Here is a 12,183-nt window from a genome sequence, read left to right as displayed (position 1 = left end):
GATAAAATTATCCCATTTAAATGGATATGAGTGACTACTCTAGGGAGTGTGGACACATCTCTACTTTTGAAATTGTCTCTGGGAGGCTGGCTCCATGGCTCACTAGACTAATCCTCTGCCTGTGGCACTGGCACCCTGGGTTCTAGTTCTGGTTGGGGCACTGGTTCTGTCCTGGTGGCTCCTCTTCCAAACCAGCTCTCTGCTGTGGCCTGGGAAGGCAGTGGAGGATGGCCCAAGTGCTTGGGCCCTGCACCCACATGGGAGACCAGGAGGAAGCACCTGGCGCCTGGCTTCGGATCCGCGCAGCACGCCGGCCGTGGCAGCCATTTGGGGGGCAGGGAGGTGAACCAATGGAAGGAAGACCTTTCTCTCTGTCTCTCTAACTCTGCCTGTCAAAACAAACAAACAAACAAACAAAACGAGCTGGAGACTCAACTTACCTGCTCCGTAGGTGGGAACTGGGAAGGCCCATCCAGTTCCAGTGAGTGAGTGGATCAGATCACACTGTGGACAATTGCAGAAACTTTTTGCAGGTTTTTCAGCAATGTGAGAAAGAATATAAAGGCATTTTACTGCTTAGAAGGGAAGTAAATGAATGTTTGAAATGTTAGAAATATGAAACATTTAGTTTAACATTTGGTGGGGAGAACATAGCTAACCATCAAAATCCTGCTTAAATTGCAAATTGATGGTGACTAGGAACTATGTGGTATGTAGCATAATGTTTTATAAATCTTGACACTCAGTAACTCAGTATTATGTAGGGTTACACAGTTGTGATGGAATAATTTATACCTGACACTCAAAGTTGTTGGTTGCTCTATGGTACAGCAGTTGTGGCTAAGCACTTAAGATTCTTAGATTACTCTATGGTACAAGTATTTAATTGTCCAAACAATTAAAATTCTAAGCTTTTTTTTTTTATATTTCTCAGAATTAATGTATGTGTTTGACAGGAGGCAGATAAGAGGGTTGGAAAAAAATGATCAGATGAGGGCAGCAAGTGTCTAATAGGCATATTTTCTTCCTTCCTTCCTTCCTTCCTTCCTCCCTCCCTCCCTCCCTCCCTCCCTTCCTTCCTTCCTTCCTGTTTATTTGAGAGGCAGAGTTACAGACAGAGAGAGGGAGAGACAGAGAGAGGGAGAGACAGAGAGAAAGGTCTACCATCTGCTGGTTCACTCCCCAAATGGCCTCAACGGCTGGAGCTGGGCCAATCCAAAGCCAGGAGTCAGGAGCTTCTTTCAGGTCTCCCATATGGGTGCAGGGGCCCAGGAGCTTCTTTCAGGTCTCCCATATGGGTGCAGGGGCCCAAGGACTTGGGCCATCTTCCACTGCTTTCCCAGGCCATAGCAGAGAGCTGGATCAGAAGAGGAGCAACAAGACATGACCCAGTGCTCTGCAGGCAGAGGCTTAGCCTACTATGCTGTGGCGCCAGCCTCTCTAATATGCATCTTGATGGCTGGCTTTCCAAGTGCCCTATCTCCCAGCTGTAGCTGTACCTCACACCCTGACCCATGGTCTAATAGGTACAGAGTATGCCAGGCCACTGACCATTTTAATTCCTGGCTGGGGCTGTTGACTTGAATCTCCATCTGTTCTGCTGTAATGGGCTCAGTCAGCTGTGGCAGGACTCTTTTTTTCTAGAGCTCATAGCTGGAAACACTGCCCAGTTGTCTTCAGTCATACGTCGGCATTCTCAGATGTGATATCCCCACACAGCAAACTAGCCGAGTCTTTGTGGCCACTTTGCAACACATGAAGAGTACTACTGATTGGGACAATTAGAGGCCTCCAGGTGTTCCTTTCCTGACATCTGCTTCCTTGTTTGTGTGGAGTTGTCCTTTCCCAAGCCCCTTTTGGTCTAGGGTTGGCAGTGCAGAGAGGGAACAGCACATAGCAAACGGTTGGCTCAGCCCTTGCTCATCGTAGCAGATGGACAGTTATTTCCTTAGGACTCATCAAATTTCTGTGATTTTTTTTTTTTTTTTCTGTTTATCTATTTGAGAGGCAGAGAGAGAAAAACCTAGAAAGACAGAGAGAGCATCTTATCTCTGATTCACTCCCCAAGTGCCACGCAGCCGGGGAGTCAATCCCGGACTCCCATTGGAGGCAGGGACCCAGTTACTAGGGCTGTTACCTGCTGCCTCCCAGCGTGCACGTTAGCAGAAAGCTGGAATCGGGACCAGAGTTGGGACTTTAATCCCATTTGGGCTTCTGCCATCTCAAGCAGGATCTTAACTGCTACACAAGATGGTTGCTCCTGTGGTGTTTACTTTTGAGGGTAAAAAATTAATATATGTACAACATAAAAATAATCAGATGATACCAAAGGATACAGAGTAAAAATTAAACTTCCTCCCACCCCTGGCTCCCATTTTCCTCTTTAAGAGGCAGCCCCTACTCAGTGTCTTGTGCAGCCAGGTGTCCCCCTGCGCCCCTCCCCCATACTTTTCTATAAATTTGGACATACTAAATGCTGCTTGGCACTCGGAGTGATATACAGCGGTGCTAATTTCTCCATTGCTTTATTGAGTTTTTTAAATACTTATAGGTATGGAAAAGAAATCGTTATTATATTATCAAGTTGTTTAAAACGCATTTTTCTGTTTAGAGCGCAACTGACACATTTCCAAAGTATCAGCTATTTTTATAGCAATGTATTATCCGCAAGGTGATTTCAAAGACAGATGTGTCCATGCTCTGGAGTTTGACTGATGTCATTTTTAAACTCGATTATTTCATTACTATATCCAAAGCCTGTTACTTTGTAGATTATATAACCTTTGCACTTCAGAGTGTATTTAGAGTTTTGTATAGCTCTGTATATGTTAAACTTGAATTTCTAGAGTGTTATTTAACTATGCTTTTAATAGGGTTAAGTTGTATTGATTGATTTTTAGTGAAATCTATTTGTGCCAGTTTCCATGGTCATAAGATTTCAAATTTTTGTCATTTGAACGTGTTGAACAAAATTGATTATGTAGCCTGAATAGTTTGTTTTATTCTGTGCTATGTAGGATATAATAAAAATAACTTGCAACTTGATACTCGGTTCGATGGGCATCTCCTGTTCTGTGGTTCTGTGGGTGGCCCCTTGTACCCGCAGAGCTGTCAGCCTGCTCCTTGTCTCGGTGAAGCCAAATGAACTGGAAGGGAAATAGTCTGGCTTGAATGATTTTCTTTGGTGTGAAATATTTTTGTCCCATCTGAAGAACTCAAAATCATTTTTGTAGAAAGATAATTTCCCAGCTGTAATAATGATTTCTTAGTTGCCTTTTAAGCAAACCTCTTGAAGTCTTGTCTGTCCATTTATGTAGCATGCCCACTACAGGGAGCAGGGTTACCTGGGGATTGCGGAGGCCGGGCAGGGAGGGGTGGCCTTACTGGTCTTAGCTGATATCTGAGCTGCTCATGGTATTACAGCGTGGGTCTGTCTCTTTTCATCTGGACTCTGGACCGTGAGGTAGGAGGAGATGGAAAATGGTAGATGTGGCTACCACTTGTCATTCCCCTCAGCATTCCTTGGTGCACAAAGTCTGTGGAGCTGGAGAAAGGGAGATGGTGATAGGAGATGCTGCATACTACGGCATATCACAGGGAGCACCAGGACTTAGGCTCCCAAGGCCCTAGAAGGAAATGTTTGTGACTGCTCTTTAAAACTCAGCAGGTGTGAGTTTTTATGTTTGTCATCTTTAATTCATTAGCTTGTTTGGTTTTACATACATGTTTTAAATTTTGGTGATTTCAAAATATGAATTTATTTACTTGTCTTACTAAAGTTGGTGATACAAGATATATAAGAAAATGTGGTCATTATGAAGTTTCTAATCATTTGGTGCTTCTGTTATGTTGACTATTAGCACCGGAGGGATGCACTGTTCTGCTGATTAAGAAACTGTTAGTACATTTACCTATTGATAATGACTTCACCTACCTTTTGTTTTCTAGATCTTACAGTCCCTCTCAGCGCCCACAAAACATTTAGAGCAGCAGGTGAATCACAGCCAGCAGGGCCATGCCAATGCCAGTGCCATGTTGTTCAGCCAGGTGAAAGGCACTCCAGAGACACATATGCTGCAGCAGCACCATCAGCCCCAGCAGCAGCAGCAGCAGCAGCCGATTTTACACCTGCAGCCCCAGCAAATGATGCAGCTGCAGCAGCAGCAGCAGCAGCAGCAGATTTCTCAGCAACCCTACCCCCAGCAGCAGTCCCATCAGTTCTCGCAGCAGCAGCCGCCGCAGCCACAGCAGCAGCAAGTCCATCCGCATCAGTTTCCACAGCAACAGCTACAGTTTCCACAGCAACAGTTGCATCCTCAACAGCAACTGCATCGCCCTCAGCAGCAGCTACAGACGTTTCAGCAGCCGCATGCCCTGCAGCTGCAGCAGCTGCAGCAGCACCAACTGCAGCAGCAGCAGCTGGTACAGCTGCAGCAGCAGCAGCATAGCCTGCTGCAGCAGCAGCAGCTACAGCGCCTGCACCAGCAGCAGCAGCAACAGCACATGCAGAATCAGACAGCACAACACTTGAGTCAGACATCCCAGGCGCTGCAGCATCAGCTTCCACCTCAGCAGCCCCAGCCCCAGCCCCAGCAGCAGCCACCACAGCATCATCAGCTGTTTGGACACGATCCAGCAGTGGAGAGTTAGTAGCCGGGGTTTTTTTTTTCTTTCTCCTTTAAGTCTTATGCTTATATAAATGCACTAAGAGTGTGTGAGGGTGTGGGGTAAGGATCCATATCAAATAGTTACGAAATGGAGACTGTGACTCTCATATCTAACAAAGAAGTCACTATAATGAGATAATTATACTTTCTTTTGAGGCACTATATACTGAAATGGATATTTTTGTTCCATAGAGCACCCAGGCTGCCACTCGGACGAATTCAATATTTAGTTGTCTGGCATAAATTAAGTTGGTTTTTCTTTTAAGTGATTCCTTAATATAGATAATCAAACTAGTATGTTTGTATGAATATTCCAAAATGTACTGAGATTACTGGCAGAAACATCATTGTCAAGACCAATTAAGTTGATAAATTCAAGTTTAATTCTGCCAAATGCCATTTAAAAATGGGACGTGCATGCATATTCATAGGATTTTAATTTTCTTTTTCTTGTGTGATTCTATTGGTTCTGTTGTAGTCCCGGAAGAAGGCTTCTTACTGGGATGTGTGTTTGCAATTGCGGATTATCCAGAGCAGATGTCTGACAAACAGCTGCTGGCCACTTGGAAAAGGGTGAGGCTTTGCCTACAAGAAGTACAACTTTTTAAGTGAAGATATTCCTTCATGATTGTAGACTTAGCCATGTTCATTTGACTGCATTCACTGACACATCTGCGTGTGTTCTCAGCGTGCTATGGGCATTTTTATTCCTAGCTTTTTCTTTGACCCTGGGCAAATCACTTTTCTAGACTTCAGTTTTCTCAGCTGAAATAGGTGAAAGATACACTATTAAGATTTTTTCAGCTTGGAAATTCTAAGGGGCATTGGTTGTCTGTATATGGTTGGGGGTGTGGGAATCAGATAAGGTTTTCACTGATGTAAGGAAAGGACTACAAACCTGTGTGTGTTTTAATCGTTTCTCTTTCTCCAAAGTGTTAGAAAACCTAGAATCTCTTAAGTTAAAAAGGACCTGAAAATCTTCTATTCCTGTTGTGCTGTAGTCCATTTATTTATTTGAAAAGCAGAGTTACAGAGAGGCAGAGGCAGAGACACAGACAGAGAGATCCTCCATCTGCTAGTTCACTCCCCAAGTGGCTGCAACAGCTGGGGCTGGGCCGATCCATAACCAGGAGCCATGAGCTTTTTCCAGGTCTTCCATGTGGGTGCAGGGGCCCAAGCATTTGGGCCATCTTCTACTGCATAGTCCATTTATTTATTATTTTACATGGTAGTTTCTAAAGATCAATAAAATTAACATTTTCTTGCTGTGTCACAAATCAAAGCTGAGTGTTTTTTTTTTTTTTTTAATTGAACAAAAACTGACTTTAAGTATGTTTTAAGTGCATCTCAAGTGCACTTTACCATGAGCATTTCTGGTGTGCACCAAGCCTGCTACAGGATGCAGGGAATGTATACTGAGTAAACAGACTAACTACACTGACAGTAGGAAAAGCAGAGGCATGCATAATAAGTAGAACCAGTCTGGTGGATGCTGGGCAGAGGTGACACAGGATGCTATGAGAGCCTGTTCGGTCTGGATGTGTTGAAAAAAAAAGTCTTTCAGAAGAGATGATTCTTGAACTGAGTCTTAAAGGATGAATAGGAGCAAGACTTAGGGAGATTTTTCAGACAGAGCAAACAGCACAGACAAAGGCCCACAGTGTGGCTTGCAGAGATGAGGGGGAGATCCCAGTAGGGCCCATGAAAGTCCACAGAACAGGGAGGACGAGATCTTCTCTAAACTATGTTACAAGATTTGGAAGTAGAATAGCTGGGACTTGAACTGGTACCCATGTGGGATATTGACATCACAGGCAGTGGCTTAACCCCTTATGCCACGACACCGGCCTGAGAGCAGTGTTAAAGCAACTTAACCACTCTACTAAATCCTGAAGTTCTCCGGCATCTCAAATGCAGGATATGGGAAACAAAAGACAATTTAAAGATAATTCTTTAAAACTTTCAATCTAGAATAATATATACAGCCTATTAATCAAATGAGACTATGGATAACAATATTTTCAGACTTTTCTGGTCAAAAGTTTGTCCTTTCTTAGGAAGCCACTGTAGCAGCAAAGAGGTTGACACAGTAGTCAGAAAGTAGGGATTCTGACACAGAGATGGAAAGAGAATTTCAAGGCTGAAAGTGAAGAGGAATCCCAAAGGGATGTGAAAATAGGACCAGATAATAACCAAGCTTGGAACTAGCAGACAGCATTCCAGAGGGGATAAGTAACAAAAATGATACAGATTAAGGAGAGATATGTGCATATACCATATTAGTTTTTGGTTTTGCTTTTAATTATTTATTTGAAAGAGACAATGTGCTGTCTGCCGGTTCACTTTCCACATGCCTGCAGTAGCTAGGGCTGCGTGCCAGGCTAAAGCCAGCAGCCAGGAACTCAGTCCAGATCTACCATGTGGGAAGCAGGGACCCAAGTACTTGAGGCATCATCTGCTGCCTCCCAGAGTGCTCGTTAGCTGGAAGCTGGAATCAAGAGCAAAACTAGGACTCGAACCCAGGCACTCAAATATGGGATGTGGGTGTCCCACGTGTCGTCAACGCTGTGCCAAATGCCTACCCTATTACGTTAAGTTTTCTATTGCTGAGAAACATTACCCCAAAGTTAGTGGCTCTAAACAACAGCATTTATTATTTCAGTTTCTTCTTAAGTCAGAAATACTGAAGTCATTTAGTGGAGGGGTGGTGTCTTAGGCTGGCATAGGTGATTGCAGTTAGGATTTGACTCGGGTTGCAAGAATCACTTCAGGGTGACCTTTCATCTGGCTGTGGCCTCGCCACACAGGGCTATCCCCAGGGCTGCCCAAGTGGGCTCAAAGACACAACAACTGGCTTCCTCTCCAGAATGAGTGACCCAAGAGAGACCCAATGAGAGCAGGGAGGAAGCCTTATCTTTCCCGAGTCATGGGAATCTCATGCTATCAGTTGCAGTATATTCTCTTGTTAGAAGTGAGTGCCAAATAATTTGTGGACCTAATTTGAAACTACCACATGCACATTTCTCATGGGAATGAGGTCCTGAAAGATGTGTAGGAAACTAAGGGAAAGGAAGATTGCAGGAGGGAAGCAAGAGGAGGTCTTCATTGACACTGGGGAAAACTGAAGTTTATAAAAGAAACCCTAATCTTAGGGTGCTACAATATACCATGTGACTGACCTAAGCAAGCATTGTGATATAACCAGTTAGGAAGGCCCACCTGTGAGGGTACTTCAAAAAGTTCTTGGTGAGGCCTTTTAGTCTAGTGACTAAGATGCTTGCCTTCCAAATTGGAGTTCCTGGCTTTGACTCCTGGCTTTAGCTGGAGCTGGGCTGGACCAGAGCCAGGAGCTGGGCACACACTGTAGATCTTCCATGTGGGAGGCAGGAACCCGATTACCTGTGCCATCACTGCTGCCTCCCAGGGTCTGCATTGGCGGGAAGCTGGGGTGAGAATGGGAGCCCCAGGGCTCTCAACTGAGACACACTGATTTGCATCAGCCGTGTCCCAAGCCATGTCTTAACTACCAGGCCAATTACCTGCTCGTGGAGAAGTTGTAATAGTCAACTAGGGATGAATACTGTTGGCATGTACTGTGCTGTGTGGAGGTCAGGGGTCCTGCTAGACACGGAACAGCCTCCCACAACATAGGATTTGCTGGCCCCAAATGTCAGTAGTGCTGAGGAAGAGAATCCCTATTTAATGAAGAGAATATTGAGTTTTTTTCTGGAGTTCATTTTCATTTTATAGTGCTGAGTAGAGAAGTTTGTAAATACCGTGGTTATATACCTGTCATACCGTGGGAAGAAAAAACTGTAAAGATGTATGATGGATTCTTATGATAGCTGTCTTATTTGAAATAATAATTCGGTTCTATTCTTCTGAGTCATACAAATTGATGACAACTTTGGTTGATTGTTTTGTGTAGATAATCCAGGCCCATGGTGGCGCTGTGGACCCCACCTTCACGAGCCGATGCACACACCTCCTCTGTGAAAGCCAAGTCAGTAGTATGTATGCACAGGTAAGGAGAATGGCTTCAACTATGGCTGAGCACAAAGCCTGTTGCTTTTTCAAAGAAAATTTGTTTATTTGAAAACGTTACAGAGAGAAGGGGACAGAGAGAGAGAGAGAACTTCATCTATTGGTTCACTCCCCAGATAGCTTTGTTGACTGGGAGCGGGGCCAGGTGGAATCCAGGAGCCGGGAGCTTCTGGGTTTCCCACGTGGGCGGTAGGGGCTCAAGTACTCGGGCTGTCTTTTGGTGCATCAGAAGTGGAGCAGCTAAGACGAACCAACACCGTATAGGATGCTGGCACCACAGTGGCAGCTTTACTCACTATGCCAACATGCCTGCCTCACAGCCCATCATTTTTAGTATGTAATCTTAAGATTTTGTTGATTTTTACTTTCAGAAAGGATTTTTTTCTACCTCCAAAAAATAAGAAAGTTGATTCCATTGATGCTTTGTCATGATAGATACCTTTATGGACACTTGCCTTTGAGCAATATAGAAAGAAGGAAATCCCTAATAGTGTTATGAAAAGGGTACACACCCCTTCCAGTCACTTATCAAAACAGTACTGAATGCATGGTGGGTTGAGGAAAGGTCTTGTTTTCTTGTGGAACTTTGCACAGAAGGGCCTAAAGGGGTGGCAAGTTTCATGCTGGGCTTCTCCAGAACTGTCAGGCTTTCTCCTAAACATTACCTTCCACTACTCCTTGGGGTTTCATTTCATCTCTTATAAAAATTTTCTTATGTATAGACAGATTGGTGTTAATATGTGTGTAACAAATGACCTTCAAGAAGCCTTCTTAGAGAGGATAACCATTTACTAGATCTACTTTTCAGCTAAAAATGGAGAAGTGCTTATGAGAGTGCTTAGCATGTGGTTCATTGTAGGTGAATGGTGATGTTTTTAATACCTGACTTTATGTGGAATCTTCTCTGTTTTTATGGTTAATTTTATGTTTTTGAAGATTTGTTTGTTTATGTATTTGAAAGGCAGTACAACAGAGAAGGGGGAAGACACAGGGAGCGACATTTTCCATTTGCTAGTTCACGCCATAAGTGGCTACAAAAGTCAGGTCTGGGCCAGACCAAAGCCAGGAGCCAGGATCTCCTTCCTGGTTTCCAACATGGCCGGCAGGGTCCAAGTATTTGAGCAGCAGGAGGGTAGATTGGAAGCATGGTAGCTTCCAGGCCATTAGCAGAGAGCAGCTGGTCTAGAACTGGTGCTCTGATTTGGGATGCTCGTATTGCAGGCACTTTCTTAACCCACTGCACCACAATGCTGGCCCTTTATAAGAAATTTTAATTCTGGTGGTGATTGGTGACTGAAGTTATTTTTAAAGTTGTTGTAAGTTGTTTTTATTCTCAATGCAGGCTCTTATTCATCGATAGATATGACATTTTCAGGTTATGTTAAAAATAACCAACTTCATGGATAATGTAGTTGGTTACTTTAATAAAACAAATACTAAATGTCATGAAATTCTTTCATTTTATGGGGCTTCCAAAATGGTGGCATTGTAGTTATACAACTTTATAATTTTGTATTAATACTGTAGCAAAATGGCAAGCAAAACAAAATGATAAACTGTAATTTTATGTTTGGTAGGCAATAAGAGAAAGAAAAAGATGTGTTACTGCACACTGGTTAAACACCGTCTTAAAGAAGAAGAAAATGGTGCCCCCGCATCGAGCCCTTCATTTCCCCGTGGCGTTCCCACCAGGAGGAAAACCGTGTTCGCAGCACGTAGGCAGAATCCCCTTGCTTTGTTCTATTTTGTTTTTAATGCTTCTTTGGCAAATGATTGTGGCCTCGCTTACCGTCTTCTGCCTTGCACCCACATTTCTGTGTGCTTTCACCCTGTGTGTAAGTGCATAGGCATGAGAATTTCCGACTTCCTTCCTCTTACTCCCTTCTCAAAGTCAGTTTTCTACACATAATTGGTAATGAATGGTGTCTCTAAAAGCTTTGAAACTGTTTGAAATCAAAAAACAAATCAGGTGTCTTGCAACAAAGGCAGCCACTATTGGGCAGAACTTATCAATAGTTGTGGGTTCTCCCATTCAGATGTCTCAAAATTGGAGATTAGTAAGGAGAAATAATAACTCATTCATATTTATTTGCTCAGTGAAATAACTGGAAGTTATCTGAGCAGTGTAATTTGAACACAGTAAAAATATTCCTTTATTTGGTATCTTATTCTTTTTCTTCCTGTATATGAGATCTGTGTATGTAACATTTTCACAATTTATTAAATTCTGATCTTGACCTTCTTAGGAATGGTATGTGTCCCATAATGTCCCAAGAAATAAAGGAAATGTGTATGTATAAAACAACTAAAAAGCAGAAAAAAATTATACTTGGGTTCAATTTTTTTTACCTTATTTGTTCTCTTTTTTTCCCCTTAGATTATTTCTGTGACTGGATTTGTTGATAATGACAGAGATGACCTAAAGCTAATGGCATACTTGGCAGGTGCCAAATATACAGGTTATCTGTGTCGCAGCAACACAGTCCTCATCTGTAAAGAGTAAGCCGATTTTTAATTTACATAGAACTTGGTGGCAATTCCAGTTCCGTGTTTCTTACTGTGTCATCGTTTTGTAGTAGAAGGTTTTAAGTAAATGCCAGTGATATTCATGGTAATGTTCAGAATACCTGGAATATGTGAATTAGATAAGTTAATGAAATTTGAATTAAGGGAATTAAGTAACAGAACAAGGTAAAAGTGGGACTAGTAGGTAGTCTCATGACCCAGACCGACCCTTGCTGTGTATATTTAATTACCGGTCTGAGATTACCAGCAACTTTAGTAAGATATGCCTGCCATTTTTATTATGAGAAAACATTTTCATTGGCTTTTGTTGAGAATTAATGTAAATTTGGACAGGAGGCAAATCTAACATTCAATAATTGTGTTTTCTCCTCAACATCGACAAAAACAGACCAACAGGTTTAAAGTATGAAAAAGCCAAAGAGTGGAGGATCCCTTGCGTAAATGCCCAGTGGCTTGGTGACATTCTCCTGGGAAACTTTGAGGCCCTGAGGCAGATTCAGTATAGTCGATACACAGCATTTAATCTACAGGATCCGTTTGCCCCAACTCCGCATTTAGTGTTAAATCTTCTAGGTAAGTGACACTTCTTAGAAATTTTCTACCACCTTTTTATTTCTACTCACTCAAGCTTGGCTTAGCTTCCTAATCAGTTTTCTATTCACTTCCTGTTTCCTTTCCACACTCTTTCTTCCTTATCCTGCCCTGGATTTTTATTGGTTTGATATTCTTATTTGCTTTTACTGTGAACCATAGCATAGGAAGAAGGAGCTCCTGAAAACCTCAGTTACCTCTTGTCCATGACGCTCCTACCCTGTGGAACATTCCCTGCTTTCCTAGAACCAGTGTCTAGTCCTTGTCACTCTTGTGCTTTAACTGACTTGCTGTTGCATTCTGGTTGTCATCTTGCCTAGGGATAGGCATCTTGTTAGGGATAGGCAGGAGATGT

At 42.9% G+C, this 12,183-nt stretch overlaps 1 protein-coding gene across 4 annotated transcripts in view; it reads left to right on the top strand.

Annotated features, from left to right (window-relative positions):
• Window positions 1-12,183, top strand: part of PAXIP1 (PAX interacting protein 1) — a 70,915-nt gene that overhangs the window by 34,713 nt on the left and 24,019 nt on the right. For 3 of the 4 annotated variants that reach the window (XM_062192906.1, XM_062192908.1, XM_062192909.1), the window contains 6 exons: window positions 3,949-4,648; window positions 5,137-5,240; window positions 8,596-8,691; window positions 10,289-10,426; window positions 11,089-11,210; window positions 11,626-11,810. In XM_062192906.1, coding sequence (XP_062048890.1) covers window positions 3,949-4,648; window positions 5,137-5,240; window positions 8,596-8,691; window positions 10,289-10,426; window positions 11,089-11,210; window positions 11,626-11,810 — 1,345 coding nt within the window. The remainder of the gene's footprint in view (window positions 1-3,948; window positions 4,649-5,136; window positions 5,241-8,595; window positions 8,692-10,288; window positions 10,427-11,088; window positions 11,211-11,625; window positions 11,811-12,183) is intronic. The other variant, XM_062192907.1, reaches the window with a different exon arrangement.

This window comes from Lepus europaeus, chromosome 5, assembly GCF_033115175.1.
Source record: "Lepus europaeus isolate LE1 chromosome 5, mLepTim1.pri, whole genome shotgun sequence".
NCBI lineage: Eukaryota > Metazoa > Chordata > Mammalia > Lagomorpha > Leporidae > Lepus > Lepus europaeus.
This window is presented reverse-complemented; position numbering and strand designations above follow the sequence as displayed.